At 42.6% G+C, this 19,950-nt stretch overlaps 1 protein-coding gene and 1 long non-coding RNA gene across 2 annotated transcripts in view; both read right to left on the reverse strand.

The window, feature by feature from the left end:
* The window catches only part of LOC309858898, an 18,624-nt gene extending 5,355 nt beyond the window's left edge, over positions 1–13,269 (reverse strand). Inside the window, exons 1-2 of the long non-coding RNA XR_014308421.1 lie at positions 13,148–13,269; positions 9,128–9,210 (exon numbers count right to left, since the gene is read on the reverse strand). This is a non-coding gene — a long non-coding RNA (uncharacterized lncRNA). The remainder of the gene's footprint in view (positions 1–9,127; positions 9,211–13,147) is intronic.
* Positions 13,270–14,997: 1,728 nt separating this feature from the next.
* Positions 14,998–19,950, reverse strand: part of BFSP2 (beaded filament structural protein 2) — a gene marked incomplete at its 5' end in the record, with an annotated part of 63,982 nt that continues 59,029 nt past the window's right edge. The window contains 2 exons of the mRNA XM_082719188.1: positions 14,998–15,268; positions 18,767–18,987. Of these exons, the coding sequence (XP_082575314.1) occupies positions 15,262–15,268; positions 18,767–18,987 (228 nt within the window). The 3' untranslated portion in view covers positions 14,998–15,261. The remainder of the gene's footprint in view (positions 15,269–18,766; positions 18,988–19,950) is intronic.

Consider the following 19,950-nt stretch of genomic DNA (forward strand, 5'->3'; position numbering starts at 1 on the left):
GTAAGATTTCATTCTTTTTGATGGCTGAGTAATATTCTATTATACACTCCCCTCCCCCCATTTTCTTTATCCATTCATTAGTAGATATATATTTGTACTCTTTCCATAGTTTGACTATTGTTGATCATGTTTCTATAAACGTCAGTGTGCATGTACCTCTTTGAATCTGTATTTTTTTATCCTTTGGGTAAATACCTAGTAATGCAATTGCTGGGTCATGGAGTAGTTCTATTTTTAACTTTTTGAGGAACCTCCGTACTGTTTTCCAATGGCTGCACTAGCTTGCACTCCCACCAACAGTGTAGGAGGGTTCCCCTTTTTTCCACATCCCCACCAACACCTGTTGTTTCCTGTGCTGTTACTTTTAGCCATTTTGACTGGTGTAAGGTGGTATCTCATTGTGGTTTTGATTTGTGTTTGTCTGATGGCGAGTGATGTTGAGCATCTTTTCATGTGTCTGTTAGTCATCTGTATGTCTTCTTTGGAAAAATGTTCATGTCTTCTACCCATTTCTTAACTGGATTATTTATTTTTTGGGTGTTGATTTGACAAGTTCTTTATTGATTTTGGATACTAACCCTTTATTTATATATTTTATGTTATAAAATATATAACATTTTATATTATTTGCAAATATCTTCTCCCATTCCATAGGTTGTCTTTTAGCTTTGTTGATTGTTTCCTTCGCTGTGCAGAAGATTTTTATCTTGATGAAACCCCAATAGTTCATTGCTGTTTTTCCCTTGCCTCCAGCAATGTGTCTCGTAAGAACTTACTTTGGGCAAGGTCAAAGAGGCTGCTGCTTGTGTTCTCTTCTAGTATTCTGATGGATTCCTGTCTCACATTTAGATCTTTCATCCGTTTTGAATATATTTTTCTGTGTGGTGTAAGGAAATGGTCCAGTTTCTTTCTTCTGCATGTGGCTGTCCCAACACCATTTGTTGAAGAGACTGTCTTTTTTCCATTGGACATTCTTTGCTGCTTTGTCAAAGATTAGTTGACCACAGAGTTGAGGGTCCATTTCTGGGCTCTTTTTTCTGTTCCATTGATCTATGTGTCTGTTTTTGTGCCAGCACCATACTGTCTTGGTGATTACAGCTTTGTAATATAGTTTAAAATCTGGAATTGTGATGCCTCCAGGCTCCCCCCCCCCCACTTTCTCAAGGTTGTTTTGGCTATTTGGTGTCTTCTGTGGTTCCATGCAAATTTTAGGATTGTTTGTTCTAGGTCTGTGAAAACTGCTGGTGGTATTTCGATAGGGATTGCATTAAATGCATAGATTGCTTCGGGTAGTATGGTCATTTTTTTAAAAGATTTTATTTATTCATTTGACAGACAGATGACAGGTAGGCAGAGAGGCAGGCAGAGAGAGAGAGGAGGAAGCAGGCTCCTCACCAAGCAGAGAGCCCAATGTAGGGCTTGATCCCAGGACCCTGGGATCATGACCTGAGCTGAAGGCAGAGGCTTTAACTCACTGAGCCACCCAGGCGCCCCAACCATTTTAACAATGTTTGTTCTTCCAGTCCACGAGCATGGAATGTTTTTCCATTTCTTTATGTCTTCTTCAGTTTCTTTCATAAGTGTCCTATAGTTTTCAGAGTACAGATATTTTAGATCATTGATTAGGTTTATTTCTAGGTATCTTATGGTTTTTGGTGCAATTGTAAATGGGATCGATTCCTTGATTTCTTTTTCTGCTGCTTCATTATTGGTGTATAGAAATGCAACAGATTTCTATACATTGATATTATATCTTGCAACTTTGTTGAATTTGTGTATCAATTCTAGCAATTATTTGATGGAGTCTTTTGCATTTTCCACATAGGGGATCATGTCATCTGCAAATAGTGAAAGTTTGACTTCTTCCTTGCTGATCTGGATGCTTTTTATTTCTTTGTGTTGTCTAATTGCTGAGGCTAACACTTCCAGTATGTTAAAACAGTAATGGTGAGAGTAGATATTCCTGTCTTCTTACTCTCTATAGAAGAGAACCTCTCAGCCTTTCCCCATTGAGGATGAAATTAGCTGTGGGTCTTTCATAGATGGCCGTTTTGATAGGTATTGGCCTGTAATTTTCCTTTTTAGTAGGATCTTTGTCTGGTTTTGAAATAAAGATAATGCTGGCCTCATAGAATGAATTTTTAAGTTTTCCTTCTATTTCTGTTTTTTGGAACAGTTTGAGAAGAAAGTATATTGCAATACAGGCCTACCTCAAGGAGCAAGGAAAGTCTCAAGTACATGACCTTCCTTTACACGTAAAGGAACTAGAAAAGGAACAGCAAATAAAGCCTAAAGCCAGCAGAAGAGGGGAAATAATAAAGAATAAAGGGCAGAAATAAATGATACAGAAGCAAACAAACATGACAGGTTGTTTTCCTACCCCTCACTTTCAATCTTCAGGTGTCTTTACATCTAAAATGAGTCTTGTAAGCAGCATATAGATAGGTCTTGTTTGATTTTCTTATCCATTTTGATATCCTGTCTTTTGATTGAAGCATTTAGTCCATTTACATTCAGAGTGATTATTAATAGATATGAATTTAGTTCTATGGTTTTGTTACCTGTAAAGTTGTTTTTTTTTCTGGTGATGCTCTCTGTTCTTTTCCAGTCTTTTCTGCTTTTGGTCTTTCTTTCCCCACTTAAAGTGTCCCCTTTAATATTTCTTGTGGGGCTGGTTTAGTGGTCATGAACTACATTAGTTTTTGTTTGTCTGGGAAATTCTTTATTTCTCCTTCTATTCTGAATGACAGTCTTGCTGGATGGAGTATTCTTGTCTGCATGTTCTTCCCATTCACCGTGTTAAATACACCCTGTTGCTCTCTTCCAGCCTGTCAAGTTTCTGTGGACAGATCTGCTATGATTCTGGTCTGTCTTCACTTGTAGCTTAAGGACATGTAGCTTAAGGATATTTTTTCCCTTGCTGTGTTCAGGATTCCTTCCTTGTCCACGTATTTTGTGAATTTGACTATGATATGTCTTGGTGGTGGTGACCTTTTGTTGAATTTAATGGGAGTTCTCTGTGCCTCTTGGATTTTGATGTCTGTTTTCTTCCCCAGGTCAGGGAAGTTTTTAGCTGTAATTTGCTCAAATAAATCTTCTGTCACTTTTTCTCTGTCTCCTATTCTGGGACGCCTATGATACGAATGCTTTTACACTTTATGTGGTCTTCTGAGTTCGCCAAGACTACATTTGTGATCCAATACCTTTCTTTCCCTCTTCTTTTCAGCTTCATTATTTTTGATAATTTGACCGCCTATATTACTGATTTGTTCCTCTGTTTCATCCATCCTCTTTTTCATGGCATCCATTTGGGTTTACATCTCAGTTATAGCATTTTTAATTTCGGCCTGGCTAGCTTTTAGTTCTTTTATTTCTGCAGTAAGGGATTCTCTAGGGCCTTCTATGCTTTTTTCCAAGCCCAGCTAACATCCTTATAGTTGTTTTAAATTCTGGTTCAGACATCTTACTTACATCTGTATTGATTAAATCCCTGACTGTTACTCCTTCCTGTTCTTTCTTTTGGGTCGAATTCCTCTATCTTGTCATTTTGTCTAGGTCACTGTTTTTTTTTGTGTGTGGTTGTTGGAAAGCCTGTTGTATTCTTGCTCCTGAAAGTATTTCCCCAGAGCTGAAGGTTTGCAGCATTCTATGATCAGTAGACTTGGTGTGAGCAAGGGGTTTGTGCTGGATTTCTGGGGGAGAGGCCTGCTGCGCTGATTCTCAGGGGGGATTTGCCCCAGTGGAAATGTGCCTGCAGGGTGCTGAGGGGTGGGGCTCAGTAGTAAGGAGCTCTGGTCTCCACAGGAGGGTGCTATGTGGCTCACTGAAGTCTGTCAGTGTTAAGGGAGGAAGGGCCTTGCTTCCCTCTGCTCTGCCCCCCCAGAGCACCAAGTTTTTGCTGCCATTCTTCAGGAAGCCTTCACAGAAGAGTAAACAATGACCCCTCTTGTGTCCCCAGCTTCTGCTGGCTACCTGTTTTTGTCCTGTCTGTGTGAGCCACTTGTTTACCAAGCGGCACTGGACTCCTGTGTTTTATCTTGGGCACACAGCTGGCTTTCAAAACTCCAAATTTTAGAAACCTGGCCTGGTGAGGACCCATTCTGATCCTCTAGGGGAGGATCTCACCTGACTCTTGCCGTTTGCCACTGTGTCCCAGAAAAGCAGTCACAGTGCTGTGCATTTTGGAGTTTATGATAAAGCACAGCATAAAGCCGCCACTAAGGTTTGCTACCCTTAGCTGGCGTCTCTGTTCCTATGCTTGGGAACAGGACAGCATGTTGGTGACACCAGTCAATGGTTTTGAGGAAGTGTTTCTCTTGTATAATCCCCTGTGCACCACTTTCTCTCTGTTTCTCTCTCTCTCTCCTCTCTCTGAGATCAAGGCTTCCTCCCTTCCACGGTACCTGTGATTCTTTTCTCCCTGGAATCACATTTCTGCACCTTCTACCTTCCATGATGTGGCTTCTTTTTTCTCTCTAGTTCTGCAGGCTGTTCTCTCGGCATTCAGATCAATTTCTTGAGTGTTTGGAATGATTTGATATTTATCTAGCTGTGTTTGGGGGATGAGGCAAGCCTAGGGTCCCCCTACTGCTCCTCCATCTTAACTTAGGTAAAATATAAACTTTATGTCAAAATAAAAAGAAAACAAAAAAGGAAGAAAAAGAAAAATCCCAAACGCCAAACCTTGTAGATTTTTGAATTACTGAGTGGTTCATAGCCCAAACTGATTTGTGTTTCTTCTGAAAATCAAGCTTTGTGCCTCTCTCCTCATGGTGGCTGGTGTAAACTACAACATACACTACTCATTTTAGAAGGTCTAGTCCTACATACCCTGGATCACTGGACCCCTAGAGGCTTTACCTGTATGGCGGTCTTCTGAATGTTGCCAGGGCTTATTTCCCATCCTCTGGCATGCAGGTGCCTACTTGCTAGCTAGCTCCTCAGGCCCACCAGGTCCAATTAGCTGATGAAAATATGAAATGGATCGGCTCGGTTCTAGATGGCCAGGTGAGCCACGGTTACAGCTTCATGTGATCATATGGTTTTGCCTTTTTTTTTTTTTTAAAGATTTTATTTATTTACTTGACAGAGAGACAGCGAGAGAGGGAACACAAGCAGGGAGAGGGGTAGAGGAAGAAGCAGGCTGCCTGCCGAGCCAGGAGCCCAACGTGGGGCTTGATCCTCTGGGATTAGGACCTGAGCTGAAGGCAGACACTTAATGACTGAGCCACCTAGGTGCCCCATATGATCATATGTTTATGTAAAATTTGAAAGAATAAGATATTTTATATTCATTTTCTTAAAGATAACCCCAAATTATATAAACTCTGGGCTCTGCTCCTGCCGGGGAACTCAATAATGAGACCACTTTAGGTGAAATTCTCTGAGGTTTTTGAATTGCACAAGTAGTCCCACAGTCCCAAGTATGAGAACCAGCTTGGGGTTCAAACGGTTAGGGAAGAATTTTCCCTCCTTCCACCGTGGCACCAGTGGCAAAATTGAAACATGCAACCGCCCTTGCTACCCCATTCTACACGTTCCCTTCCTGCTATCTCTTTTCTGTAAATTTCTCATTTACTCCTTGACTAAGGCCTTTAGTGCCTCAGCTGAATCATGGGTCTCCTAGTAGATTTCCATAGACAGTGGTTTTACTTCTTAGTGTTACATCCAGTGACGGTACATCTTATAATCAGTGATGCCTTAAGTTTCATGAATGTAGTATATAATGGGACCCTCGGGCTGGGACCAGCTGAAACCAGTAGGCTAGCCCATGGAGTTGGACCACACTACCCCCACAGTTACTACTGATTATTCAGGAGTTTCTTAAAACTTAGGAGATATTTAGGAACTTTGAAACAGATGCCTGGTCACACGTGCAGCTGGCATGGGGCTGAGGACAGGACATGAACTCAGTCCAAATATGGGGTTTATATATGTCTCAGGAACTGAAATGGTTTGGGGTGAATCCTGATGAAGCTGGATTGAGGGAAAGTCTATGGAACCTTGGAGAGGAAATCACTACAAGGGAGAGAAGAGACTGGCAGAATGATTCAGCTGAGCAAGAGGGGGCTAGAGGTGAGATCTTGGTGGCCAATTTTAACTCATCTCACCCCTTCCAGGGCTCGTGTGGTAGTGGGTCAAGGAAAGGAGAGAGGTGTGGCATGAAACAAAAGATTTAGTCACAAAAGTCTTGAGAGCTCTGCCAGAGGAACTCCTTCCAAAAGAGCTGGTTGTGAGAAGCAGTTCTGTGGAGAGGAAGGATTACTTGAGCCATGGGGGATGTCTGTGAAACTGTTGGAATGGCGGCCATTCTAATTATACCTGCCTAGGATACTCTGGGATACAGCAGCCAAGCAGTTCGCATATATCTGAGGAGGTGGAAGCAGGGCTTCTCACAAATAAGCTTGTAAAAACCTTAATAGTTTTCAAAAGCTATACATCCTGCCCACCTCTACTCAGCCTTTATCTGCTCTGTCCAAAGAGTAGCCACCAGCCACATGCAGCTATTGAACTCTTGAAATACGGCTAGTGTGACTGAAGTAATGCATTTTAAATGTTATTTAATTTTAATTATTTAAAAAATTAAAAATAAGCAGTATAAAATATTTGTCTTATAAAACAGAAAAATTTAAAAAGTAGATTTAAAAAATATTTATAAATTTAGAAATGATTTTCAAATATATCAAATCTTTCTTAAATGTGATGATAATAACATTTAACAACATTGAGTGGATATACAAGTTATTGAATTTACCTAACTTGGACCAGTGTGGTTTTGAAAGCAATATGCTTTTGCTTCAAAGCCAATAAACTCTTCCAAAAAAGATGAACCATTTTTGTTAATATAGATCAAAGGAAAAAATATAAACATCAAAGGTGAATAATTTTTTGATCCTCAATTCGGTCACTGAAAAAATTTTAGATATGTTTGGAATAATTGGCTTTATAAATCTACTTTTTCAACTATAAATTTTAAAATCTAAATATAGATCAAGTACTTCTGAAGAAAATTTAGTATCCAAATTGAGATGGAGTATAAGGATAAACTATCAGCCTGATTAGAAGACCTAGTACCAAAAAAAGAATCTAAGATGTCTTAATAATAATTTTAAAATGTCAATTATGTGTTGAAATGATGGATCTGGGATATATTGAAATAAGAAAAATGTATTATTAAAATTAGTTTCCCTCTGGCACTTTTAAAAATGTAGGTTTAGAAAATTTAAAATTATATACATGGCTTGGATTCTATTTCTATTGGACAGTGCTGATCTAGATTCTTTCTTTCTTTCTTTCTTTTTAAAGATTTTATTTATTTATCAGAGAGAGAGAGGGAGAGAGCGAGCACAGGCAGACAGAATGGCAGACAGAGGCAGAGGGAGAAGCAGGCTCCCTGCTGAGCAAGGAGCCTGATGTGGGACTCGATCCCAGGACGCTGGGATCATGACCTGAGCCGAAGGCAGCTGCTTAACCAACTGAGCCACCCAGGTGTCCCTGATCTAGATTCTTTAAAGGCAGGTCTGCAGTGCGTACTTCTTCACATCCTTGGCACCTAGCACAGTGTAGATGTGGATCAGGGGCTGCAGAACTGTGTTTTTGAGGAAGTGGATTTAATCTTGGAGAGGAGAGAGTTTTCACTACTGAGCACGAAGGTGAACTTCTAAGACCGAATCCCTCAAACAATACATAAAACCACAATTTCACTTCCCCAGACAGTTATTACTCTGCATGTTTCTCTTGCCTCTTTTCTCTTGGTCTCTAGCAGCTAAATGAGGAGGTGCTTATCCTACCACTCCTCTATTTATTCCTGCCTTTTTGTTTTCCTCTCAAAGTATCCATAGCGATACTGACATAAAGGGAACTTGTGACATCTTGTCTTAATTATCTAATCAGGTTTGCCAAGTAGATTTTTTAAAAAAAAAAGATTTATGTATTTATTTGAGAAAGAGAGAGAAAGCGAGCAGCGGGGAGTGAGAAGCAGAAGGAAGGAGAGAGAAAATCCCAAAGGGCTCAGTGCTGAGCACAGAGCTGAAGGAGGGGCTCAATCTCATGACTCTGAGAATACAATCTGAGCTGAAATCAGGAGCCAGACTCTTAACTCTGCACCACCCAGGCACACCTTCTAAGTAGGTTTTTTAATTAAAAATTGTGAACCTCATTAAGGTAAGTCATCAATAAGAACTTTAGCTGTAGAAACAAAATGAAACAGCAATCAAAAAGCCAAGTATCTATGGCTTTCCATAGAAATTAAGGAGTTTGTGATTTATCCAATTTGCAAAGCCCATTCTCCTAAAATGCAATGTATCTTTTGTGTTCAATCCCAAAATTACACTGAGACCTTGACTCCCTATGGTGTGAATTGTCTTTCACTCTAGGAGAAGGAGAAAATAGACTATTTTCTCTTTGGCTTGACAGGGGAAGTCAGGATTTCTGTTGACTCTGCAGGACAGCACATCTATGCTGGGATCTACTCCAGTTTGTGCTCAACCTATTGTTCAGAATAACTGGTCTATATGATCTAATTAAGCCAGTCACTTCAGTTGAGAAAATAGTATGCTTTCTTCACTCAACTAGCAGATTAATTTCTTCAACATGATTGGACCTGGTGTGCTCTTGTGTCAGGAGACTGGGTTTTCAATCAAGACTGGGCAAGAACATGGCCTGGGTCACCCCTTCCCCTTCTTGTGATATTCAAGCTAGAAAGGCTACACAAATATTCATGAATCACTTGAGGTCAGGAAGCTGTGCAGAATGTGAGTATGGAGTGTTTCTGAATGATTATGAGTAGGGATGTCTGATAATTTAAAAAAAGATTTTATTTATCTATTTACTTATTTGAGAGAGAGAGAGAGAGAGAGAGATCATGAGTGGGAAGGGAGGGGCAGAGGCAGAGGGAGAGAGAGAATCTCTCAAGCAGACTCTGAGCTGAGCATTGAGCCCAATGTAGGGCTTGATCCCATGACACTGAGATCATGACCTGAGCTGAATCAAGAGCCAGACGCTTAACTGACTCAGCCACCCAAGCGCCCCACTTGATCATTTTTTAGTAGAAGTATGTCTGATATAATATGTGGACATATATTTCTACTAAAAACTTACTCACTGTTTATCTGAAATTCAAATTTACCTGGACATCCTGTGTTTTATTATGTTCAGCAACCTTAGAAAAGATGACAGAATTGCTTCAAAGAGGCAACATTCTTTCTTGTTCTTTATCAAAACAAAAAAGATGATGTAAGTTTTTACGAAAGAATATCTGTGGTACAGTAGCATCAAAACAATAACATAGCTAGACAAAAATTTAAGCAAGGAAGTAAAAGGTCTTTACACTGAAAACATTGATCAAAGAATCAAAGAAGAAATAAATAAATCAAAAGGTATCCCATGCTCATGGATTGGAAGAATTCATATTGTAAAAATGTCTATACTACACAAGCCTATCCATAGATTCAGTGCAATCCTTACCATGATTCCAATGATATTTTTTACAGAAGCAGAAAAAACAATCCTAAAATTTACATGGAACAAAAGATTCTGCATAGCCAAACCAATTCTGAGAAAGAACAAGCAGAAGGCATCACACTTCCTAATTTGAGGCTATATTATAAAACTATAGTAATGAAAACAGGATGGTATTGGCATAAAACAGACACGTAGACCAATGGAACAGAATTTAGAGCCTGGAAGTGAACCCATGCAAATTGATTAATATTTGATGAGAGCCAAGAATACTCAATGCAGGAGACACAATCTCTTCAATAAATGGTGCTGGAGAAATTGGATATTCATGAAGGAATGAAACTAGACCCGTTTCTTAAATCCACTTGCAAAAATTAACCTGAAATGGATTAAAGACTTAAGACTGAGAGCTATAAAACTCCTAGAAGAAAACATAGGGAAAATAATCTCCTTGACATGGGTCTTGGCAATGACTTTTTGGATAGGACACTGAAAGCATAAGCAAAAAATTAATAAATAAATAAGTGGGACTCCATCAAACTAAAAAGCTTCTGCACAGCAAAGGAAATCATCAATAAAAAGAAAGACAACTTACTGAATGGGAAAAAAATATTTACAAACCCTATATCTGGTAAAAGGTTAATATTCGAATTATATGAAGAACTCATACAACTCAATAGCAAAAAGCAAATAGTTCAGCTAAACTTGAGCAAAAGTGGGGCTCCCAGTCTTTCAAAGCCATCACTTCCCAATTCCCTGTGACCCTGCTGAGGACCACAGACAGAACATGGGGTGCTGTACTCTGGCATGGGCACAGCCTTGGGGGTGCCAGGCCCATGTCCTATAGCATGCAGTGGTTCATTTCCAGTGACCTAGCACCGTATTCTGCTAGTACTTCACGAAGATGTCTCAAGAAGAACAGGCATTTGGTTTAACAAAGTCAAAATGTCAACTGGCCAGACAAGGGCATATCCAAGGAGAAATCATATCTGCTTTCTAATCTTCTTGAAGACTTCTCGTCCTGACAGGGGACCGTATCAGCCCTGGCACTGCCCCCTCAGTCCTCTTGGGGACAGAGCACCCTTTCTCTCTAAGGAAGGACCTTACTTCGGAGAGAGAACTACTCAGTGAAAAGTCCTTGATCACAAACAAAACGTTAGATCTGTACGGGTAACAGGCCAGCTGTAGTCATCATGCTCTACCAGCTCTGTGGGCTACGAGGCAGCTGGTGATATGTAGGTGTTATCGCTTCATCACTTAGAATATGAAACAGGTGACTTTGCTTTCCTGAGGATTAATATCAAATCGCCATTGTTGCTTGATTTACTCTTGCCTTTTTATTTCTTAAGTTTTATTTATTTAAGTAATCTCTACACCCAGTGTGAGACTTGAGCTCATGACCCTGAGCTCAAGTGTCACAAGCTCTTCCAACTGAGCCAGCCAGACACCCCAGTCTTGCCTCTTTATAAGAAAATCCTCCTATTACGGCCGCTGCTGGCACCCTTACACTGGCATTATGTTTACTCAAAGGGACCCTGCAAATTCATTTGTAGTAATTGGTAAACTTGAATCTTATGCTAACAGATTGGGATCACATAGTTCTGCACAGATAGAATACTTAAAGTTAGTTTCCCTTCTAGAAATATTAAAATCATTGATTTCTTTATCTTTAATAGCCAAAGTCCTATGTTGATTTCTGCTTTAAAAAAAACACACACTTTTTTAAAAAAAAGATTTTATTTATTTATTTGAGAGAGAGACAGAGTGAGAGAGAGCATGAGAGGGGAGGTCAGAGGGAGAAGCAGACTCCCCATGGAGCTGGGAGACTGATGTGGGACTTGATCCCAGGACTCCAGGATCATGACCTGAGCCGAAGGCAGTCGCTCAACCAACTGAGCCACCCAGTTGCTCTAAAACATGTTTTTTTGTAGAGCGAGAGAGCGAGCGAACACACCTGTGCACACACTTTTGTAGGGGGCGGGGCAAAGGAAGAGGGAGAAAGAGAATCTTAAGCAGGCTCCATGCCCAGTGTGGAGCCTGACTTGGGGTCATGACTCTCAGGTCATGACCTGAGCTGAAATCAAGAGTCAGACTCTTAACTAACTGAGCCACCCAGGCACCCCGAAATTAATTGAATTAATTGCACCCCGAAAATAATTGCATTAATTTCTGCAATTAAAAAATATATATATATTCAACCTCAGAAACAGTGTAAATATCTCATAATAACCAAATTACCAAATTACAATTTTAAAAAATGGCCAAAAGGCTCGGATAGACATTTTTCCAAAGAACAGAGTGGAGAACACAGGTTCATGAAATGATACTCAATGTCATTCATTGTTAACGAAATGTAAGTCAAAACCAAAATAAGACATCACCTCACACCTGTTAGAATGGCTAGCATCAAAAAGGCAAATGCTGGCGAGGATGTGGAGAAAAGGGAACCCCTGTGCACGGCTGGTGGAGTGCAAATTGGTACAGCCACTGTGGAACACGGTATGGAATTTCTTCAAAAACTTAAAAATAGAAATACCATATGATCCAGTAATCTCGCTTCTGCGACAGTATTCAAAGGAAATGAAAACACTATGTCAAGGAGATCTCTGTACTCCCATATCCTTAGCAGTCAAGGATATTACAATAGCCAAGACATGGAAGCAGCCTAAGTGTCCTTGGACAGAAGAATGGATAAAGAAGTTATCTCTCTCTCTCACCCCCCCCCCACACACCCAGAGGAATATTATTTAGCCATAAAAAGCAGGAAAGGCTGTCATTTGCAACAACATGGGTGGACCTTGAGGGCATTATGCTAAGTGAAATAAGGCACCCAAAGAAAGACAAATAATGTATGATCTCACTTAAATGTGGAATCTTAAAAAAAACCAAACTCCTAGAAAAAGAGATTAGATCTATGGTTAGCAGAAGAGAGAAGAGGTGGATTGGAGGAAGGTGGTCAAAAGATACAAAAATCCAGCTGGAAGATAAGTAATACCAGGGATGTCACCTACGGCGTGATGACTGACTCCAGCTAGCACTGCTGTCCTGTACTTAGGAAAGTTAAGAGCCTAAACCCCAAGAGTTCACAGCACAAGGAAACGATGTATTTTTCCTTTTCTTTCTCTGTACCTAAAGGAGATGATGGATGGTAACTGATGGTGGTAATCCCGACAGGGTACATGCCTGTGGCAAATCATTATGCTATATACCTTAAATTTGCATAGTGCTGAATATCAATCACAGCTCAATGCATCTGGTGAAAACAGAGTATCTGTGGGGTATTTAAAGATCATCAGAGACCAGCATGTGCCTTGATGATTCTTGAAAACCCACAGAAATTAGATCTGGATGTCTATTCCCATGCCATGAAAATAAACTGAATGCTATGAAGGGGTCGCACAAAATGTAAGGTGTTGCTCTGCCTGTTTTGCTTGTTTTCCCATTTGTGTGCCCACCCAGACTCCCCAGGGGAAGAGTAACCCCGCCCAGGGCAGAAAGGGTCGCCTGTTTACCACTATCCTCAAAGTCCAGCAAAATGCCTGGGCGCCAGGAGGTGCCTAAAAGTGCTCTAGAGGACAGTGAAGGTGGGGCTGTTCTTGGTCTGAAAACCAGCAGATGGACATTCTAGCAATCTCCCTGGGTATTTACCCTGTGCTCCAGGCTCGAAGCCGGAGGCCAGTGGCTTTACCTGGTCTGGAAATAGAGCGCGTCTGTGCTTTTGGAAGAGCCCCTTGGAAGCCCTTCTCCGGTCTGCTGCAGAACAAATGCTCTGTCCTTGACACCAGAACGAGCAGCAGCCTCCCCGCCACCTGCCAGCCAGCCGCTGCCAGGATGTAATTTTACCGGATGTTGGGAGAGGAAGCCCGGGTTCAGGAAGGCCCTGGCGGAATCAGGGGGCCAACGGCGCTTTTTCTTACCTGTTTATGAAGCCTCATTAGAAACAGCAGGAAACTGTGCTGAGAACCGCAAGCCCTAGTCTGCCTCGGCTCTCCAGGCCAAGGGATGATTAACTTAATGATTTATAGCAGCTGCACTTGGAGCGCAGGGAGCATAAGAGACAGAGTGCGCGCAGCACGCTGTCTGCTGCAAACGCGGGAGGGCGTGCGTTCCGCTCTCCCCGCCGTCCAATCGCTGAAACGGCTTCCAGGTTCTGGAAAACGCATGGCCCTTCACACTCCGAAGTACCTTCTTTGGATGGCTGACCTTTGGGGCCCTCCAGCTGTGTTCCGTTAGGGATTTAGTTCTTGGCTGGGGGCAGAAAACTAATTGTAACAAGAAAGAAAGCAAACCAGCAGACCTCAGCTGGCCACTCATCTATTTTCTTTGGGAAAATGTGTATTCAGACCTGAGCAGCCCGCATGGCTCGCCCGGTGAACGCTCTTTTCCAGGAAGGCCCTTGGACCCACTCTTCCCCTGCGGGTGCCGGGGGAGCACGCAGCTGTGCAGGGGATTGGTGCTTTGCCAAGGAATAGAGTTAGGTGATGCCTTGACAATTTCTATGCCTCAAACAACAAACAGAATTCTGTAAAGGTGTCGTGGGAGCTGTAAATAGCTGTCCTGCCCACATGACTTCTGAATACAATTCCTTTGATCCTAGAAGCTAAAAAGGGAAGACAGTTGGCGCGATGTCAACCAGGAGACACCCCCCCCCCCCCCACTTCTTGCCTTGCTTCTCTTCTAAAGCTGTTCTTCAGGTTAAAGAAGGTTTCTTTTGTTTATGTCGGCTTCGGCTACTTGGAACCCCAGGGGTAGGCGGTGGGTGTCTTTGAATGTGTCCATATTGGACACATCCCCCTGTCTGGATTGGCCACTTAGGAGGACAGACTCAGAGTGGATATTTTGGTCTGTAATTCCATGTGGCAGGTGCACTAACAGAAGCTCGGGGGAAGAATTAAGAAATTAAGTCTGGGCTTTGTGTGTGTGGTTTTGGAGACACTGAGAGCCTGTGGTAGGACACAGGTGGTGGTTTCAGTTTTAATCAGAAGGCAGGGGAGTCTTGCCTGGGTAGGTGACAGATTCACAAACTATATTTGGCTGGGCTGGGCCCTGAGAAGGCTGGGGGAAGGACCCTGGAAAAAAATCTTAAGGCTGCTGGTGAGGTAGGCAACCACAACACAACTAATGCCCCCCCTTCCCGACTTAAATTGAAGTACCCTTTACACTGATGGAGAGACGCCCTGCCATCTCAGAGAGATGTGTGTGTCTGCACATATATGCCTGTGCAGCGTGCACTAAAGGGATCTAAATGCTCTGGGTTGCTTGCGATCATGATATATTCAGCAAAGCACTATGCCAGTCCACTCTCTAGCACGAGTGTTGTTTTTGCCCCCAAACTGTGGCAATCTGACATGCCATGAGCACAAGTCTTGCCTAAACTGTACATTTACATCCCTAAACCCAAGAGCAGCTGACCCTTGGATAACGAGGCAGATGGCGTCATGCTCAAGGACACCTGCAGAATGGCTCCAGGAGCAAAGGCCAGGCAGGTGAAGAGACACTCCTCTTCCCCTGACAGTGGGTTGAACAAGGTGGGCAGACTGGAAGCCACACACAAAGCATTTATTTGGAGAGGGACAAGGAGAGCGATCAAGCTACAGACTATTTAAATTAAGGCAGAAGGACCCTCTCCACTTCAAGATGCTTTTCAGAGTAAGCTGAATCAACCAGAGAATCCAGCAAGGAATCCAGCTTGGGAAGACAGGGCGGTGGTGGGAGTCTGGGCGATGGGGAAACTCCTCTAGGAACTTCACGGGTCACTTCGTGAGAGAGGCGGCATATTCTTCATGAAAAGAGGAAGTTTCATCATTGGCTGCAACAAAAAACACAAGTGAGAGAAGTCATAGATGATGAAAATTAGTAAAGATATCACAGTGGGAATGTAGGAAAGGCAGGTGTCCCATGAAAAGAATTAGGCATTTGGAACAAGGCAGTTTGGGTTTCAAACCCCTGTTGAAGATTATTAGATGTGTGATCTTGGGCAAATGACTTAAGCTCTCTGATGCTTTGTCTCATCTCTTTAAAGTGGGAAGAATGATGTCATCCTGACGGGGTTTTGGGGAGAAATGAAGATAAAGAGCTTGAGACTGCACTGGTACCTAGCGGGCACTCACTAATAGAGTTCTAATATTCTTGAAGCAAATTCAGCCTAACTCATTACTTTTTGTATATGTTTAAAACTATTTTATGTATTTATTCAAATGTTCATGGGCATATGAAAACATGAGCTTTGCTAGGAACATCTAGCTTTTATAATTAATCCAATAAAAAGACAGTTGGAAAGGAGCTGGATGACATATTTTGTATTGGAAAAGAGGGAGGATTAGGTTGCTTCTATACAGCTATCTTGCCTTCAGAAGAAAAAAATTTTACCCAGCACATTGGAGAAGCCAGGAGACCTGGGCTCCAGTCCCAGCTCTGCCTCCACCTCCCCGTGTGATCGTGAACACATCCTTTTCTCCTCTGGGCTTGTGTATTCTCTCCGAAACTCGGGTTGGATTATGTAATCACTAAGTCGTCTCTCAGAGCTGATATTCTATTCATTATTTGAAGTGTATCTTGAAAAGGACTTTGGAGGGAAATATGAGGATACAGAATTATGATAGAATAAAAGCTTGGATTTCTTTAACAAGCTGGCAAGGAAGCAGTCTCAAGACTTAGGCATATGCTCCTGGAATCCTTACCCATTAAAAGAAGACTGCATATAGACACATATCTATGTGTGTGTGCATACACATACATATACACATGTTTATGTGCTATTGCTACCCCTTGCCTCTCTCCAGTATGGAGGCTGGAGAAGCTAAGTAATTGCTTTCCCAGCATCCCTTGCAGTAGGTATGCTCACGTGAGCAAGCCATGGTCAATGGAATGTAAGGGAAAATCCACTGGAAGCCTTCTCAACATGTCTTTCCTTCACTGATAAAAGAAGAGAGCCACACATGGAAAAGCTTTTTGGCTGCCCCTCTCTTCCCTCTCCTTCTTCTTACCATGAATGAGGATATGATGTCTGGAGCTGTGGTAGGCATTTGGCAACCCTGGGTAATGAAATGAAGACAAAAAGCCCATATATCAGGGATGGTAAAATGAGAAAGATGAAAGAGCTTGGGACCTTATTGAAATCAGAGAGAGTCCTAGACCACCTTATTTCTGGAACTTTTTTTTTTTTAAATAAAGTTTTATTTATTTATTTGACACAGAGAGAGAGAGAGATCGCAAGTAGGCAGAGAGGCAGGCAGAGAGAGGTGGGGGTTGGGGAAGCAGGCTCCCTGTTGAGCAGAGAGCCCGATGTGGGGCTTGAACCCAGGACCCTGAGATCATGATCTGAGCCGAAGGCAGAGGCTTAATCAACTGAGCCACCCAGGCACCCCTTTTCTAGAACTCTTAACTAAACACGGTTTGTGCCCTGGCCACTCAAAGTGTGGTTTGTGCACCAGCAGTCACAGGCATCACCTGAAGTTTTGTTAGACATGAAGAATTTCTGGCCTAATCTATGACTTAGTGAGGCAGAGTCTGCATTAAAAAAAAATCCCCAGGTTGTTCTCTGTATTTAAGAATCTATTTTTTGTCTTTTTTTCTTTTTTCATTTGTTCTTAAATTCTATCTATAAGTGAAAAAACAGACTCTTAAATATAGAGAGCAAACTTATGGTAACCAGAGGGGAGTGGGGGTGGGAAATGGATGGGGGAAACAGGTGAAGGGGATTAAGAGAACACTTATCTTAATGAGCACTGAGTCACGTCTACAGCTGTTGAATCATTGCACATTTGAAACTAATATGACACTGTATGTTCATTATAGTTCAATCAAAAATTACAAAAGATGCTCAGGTTTTGATGTTCTGAGTGCACATTAAAGTTTCAGGAGCATTGGTTTGTAGCCCTATTAATGAGGGTCTATTACCTGCATCTGAAATTAGTCCTAACAGACAGTATGTATGTCCTCGGTATGTCCAAACACATAGCACTATGTCTGTATGTGTATGTGTATACATGCAGATGTGAATATACAAATAGAAAAATCATGCAAGGGGGGTGGCGCCGGTGGCTCAGCGGGTTAAGCCTCTGCCTTCAGCTCAGGTCATGATCTTGGGTCCTGGAATCGAGTCCCATATCAGGCTCTCCGCTCGGCAAGGAGCCTGCTTCCCTTCCTCTCTCTCTGCCTGCCTCTCTGCCTACTTGTGCTCTCTCTCTCTGTCAAATAAATAAATAAAATCTAAAAAAAAAAGAAAAGAAAAATCATGCAAGGAAGACATGAACAGACATTTCTCCAAAGAAGATATATATAAATGGGCACTAGACACATGAAAAAAAGCACAACATCACTCAGCAGCAGGGAAATACAAATCAAAACCACAATGAGATAGCCCCTCACACCAGTCAGAATGGCTAAAATTAACAAGTTAGGAAAAGACAGATGTTGGCGAGAATGTGGAGAAAGGGGAACCCTCTTACACTGTTGGTGGGAATGCAAGCTGGTGCAGCCACTCTGGAAAAGAGTATGAAGGCTCCTCAAGAAGTTGAAAATAGAGCTACCCTTCGACCCAGCAATTGCACTACTGGGTGTTTACCCCAAAGAGACAAACGTAGTTATCAGAAGGGGCATGTGCACCCCAATATTTATAGCAACAATGTCCAAAGTGGCCGAACTATGGAACGAGCCTAGATGTCCATTGACAAATGAATGGATAAAGATGTGGTATATATACACAATGGAATACTACTTAGCCATCAAAAAAGAAATCTCGCCATTTACAATGACGTGGATGGAACTAGATGGTATTATGCTAAGAAAAATAAGTCAATCAGAGAAAGACAATTATCATCAGATCTCACTGATACATGGAATTTAAGAAACAAAACAGAGGTTCATAGGGGAAGGGAGGAAAAAGTAAAACAGGACAAAACCAGAGAGGGAGACAAACCAAAAGAGACTCTTAATCACAGGAAACAAACTGAGGGCTGCTGGAGGGGAGGGTGGTGGGGGATGGGGTAAGCGGGTGATAGACATTAAGGAGGGCACGTGATGTAATGAGCACAGGGTGTTATTTAGGACTGATGTATCACTGACCTCCACCTCTGAGACCTATAATACATTATATGTCAATTAATTGAATTTAAAAAATTAATTTGAAAAAAAAAAAAAAATTCCTGCAAGGTCACAGGCTGTGGGAGTGTGTGTGTGTCCGGGGAGTTTGAGGGTGATTTTTCCTTCTTACCTTAATTGCTTCTTTAGGGTTTAACGAACTTTTAATTTTGAACCCCTGGGTATGTATAGGTGTCCCAGGAATGAAGGGCGGCGAGAGGCTTACCCGCTCTCCTCCCTGTCCAGCAGGGCGTGGTAGGACGCCACGTCCCTCTGCAGCTGCGCCTTGTGTGCCAGCAGATGCTCGCGAGCCTGCTGCTGCTGTTCGGCCTCAGAGCGCATCTCCCTGAGCTCTGCCTCCAGCCGGCTCACCACGGCGCCCAGGTTCTGGAGCTCGATGTCGTGCCAGTGCTTGGCGTCGTGCAACGTGTTCTCCAGGCCTCGTTTCTGCCAAAGAGAGAACACGGTCCACATCCGAGGCCGCACGCAGGGCCCTTGAGGAGGGAGTTGGGCAGAGCTGCGCGAGGGGCTGCGCTGGGCCTGGGCCGCCCATTAACTCCAAGGGCCTGGCTGGGTTGCAGAGGGAAGCCATGACTCCACCTCCAGAGGCCGGAGGCCAGACTCTTGTTTGGTCTCATTCACAGATTCTTCTGTTGAGGGGGTGTGGGAGGAAGACAGCCAAGAGGGGAAGGAGAGGGAGACCGATGAAGTGTACTGATGAGACAGAATGAAAAAGTGTGAAAGATAACAAGAGGAAAAATGAGAGTGAGAAACTGACACACACAGGAGAGACAGTTTGCAGGTGTTTTTTTTTTTTTTTTTTCAAAGAAACCTTGCTCTCTGAACTGCCTCTAGGCCTTTCTGCTCATGATTTCTCACTCCCTGCGGGACCCTTTCCCCCTCCACTGCTGAAGCCGCATCCATCATTCAGCTAAAATGCCTTTTCCTCCGACACTCTTAGCCAGATTGCCAGAGTTCGAATGAATGTTTCTGGCCGTTGCACACTCAGTGTTTTCTTCAGTGTGTTAGTAGCACACCTTGGCTAATGCCTCTTCTCCTATCTGCCCCTTCACTGTGGGCTCCCCAAGGTCCTATCTTGAGCTTGTTCTCTCTGAGCTCTGCTTCCTGGGCCTGTGTTGGTTGGTCTTTGCCACACTCATGACTTTAGCTATCTCTCTCCCAATGCCTCCTGCATTGATGTTTCCAGGACAGATGTCTCCCACCAGCATAAACCTGCTTCTGAGTTTCTTCCTGGAAATATATACAAGTCATAGGCACCTCAAATCAACGTATCCGCAGTGGAGCCACCGACTTCTTTCTGAACCTGCCCACCTCTCCTGTGCTTCTGCTGATGAATTCACATGCACTAGAAACAAGGGAAAGGCATGTCCCTCATCTTCCTTCCCTCTG

Source organism: Mustela nivalis, assembly GCF_964662115.1.
Source record: "Mustela nivalis genome assembly, chromosome: 1".
Classification (NCBI taxonomy): domain Eukaryota; kingdom Metazoa; phylum Chordata; class Mammalia; order Carnivora; family Mustelidae; genus Mustela; species Mustela nivalis.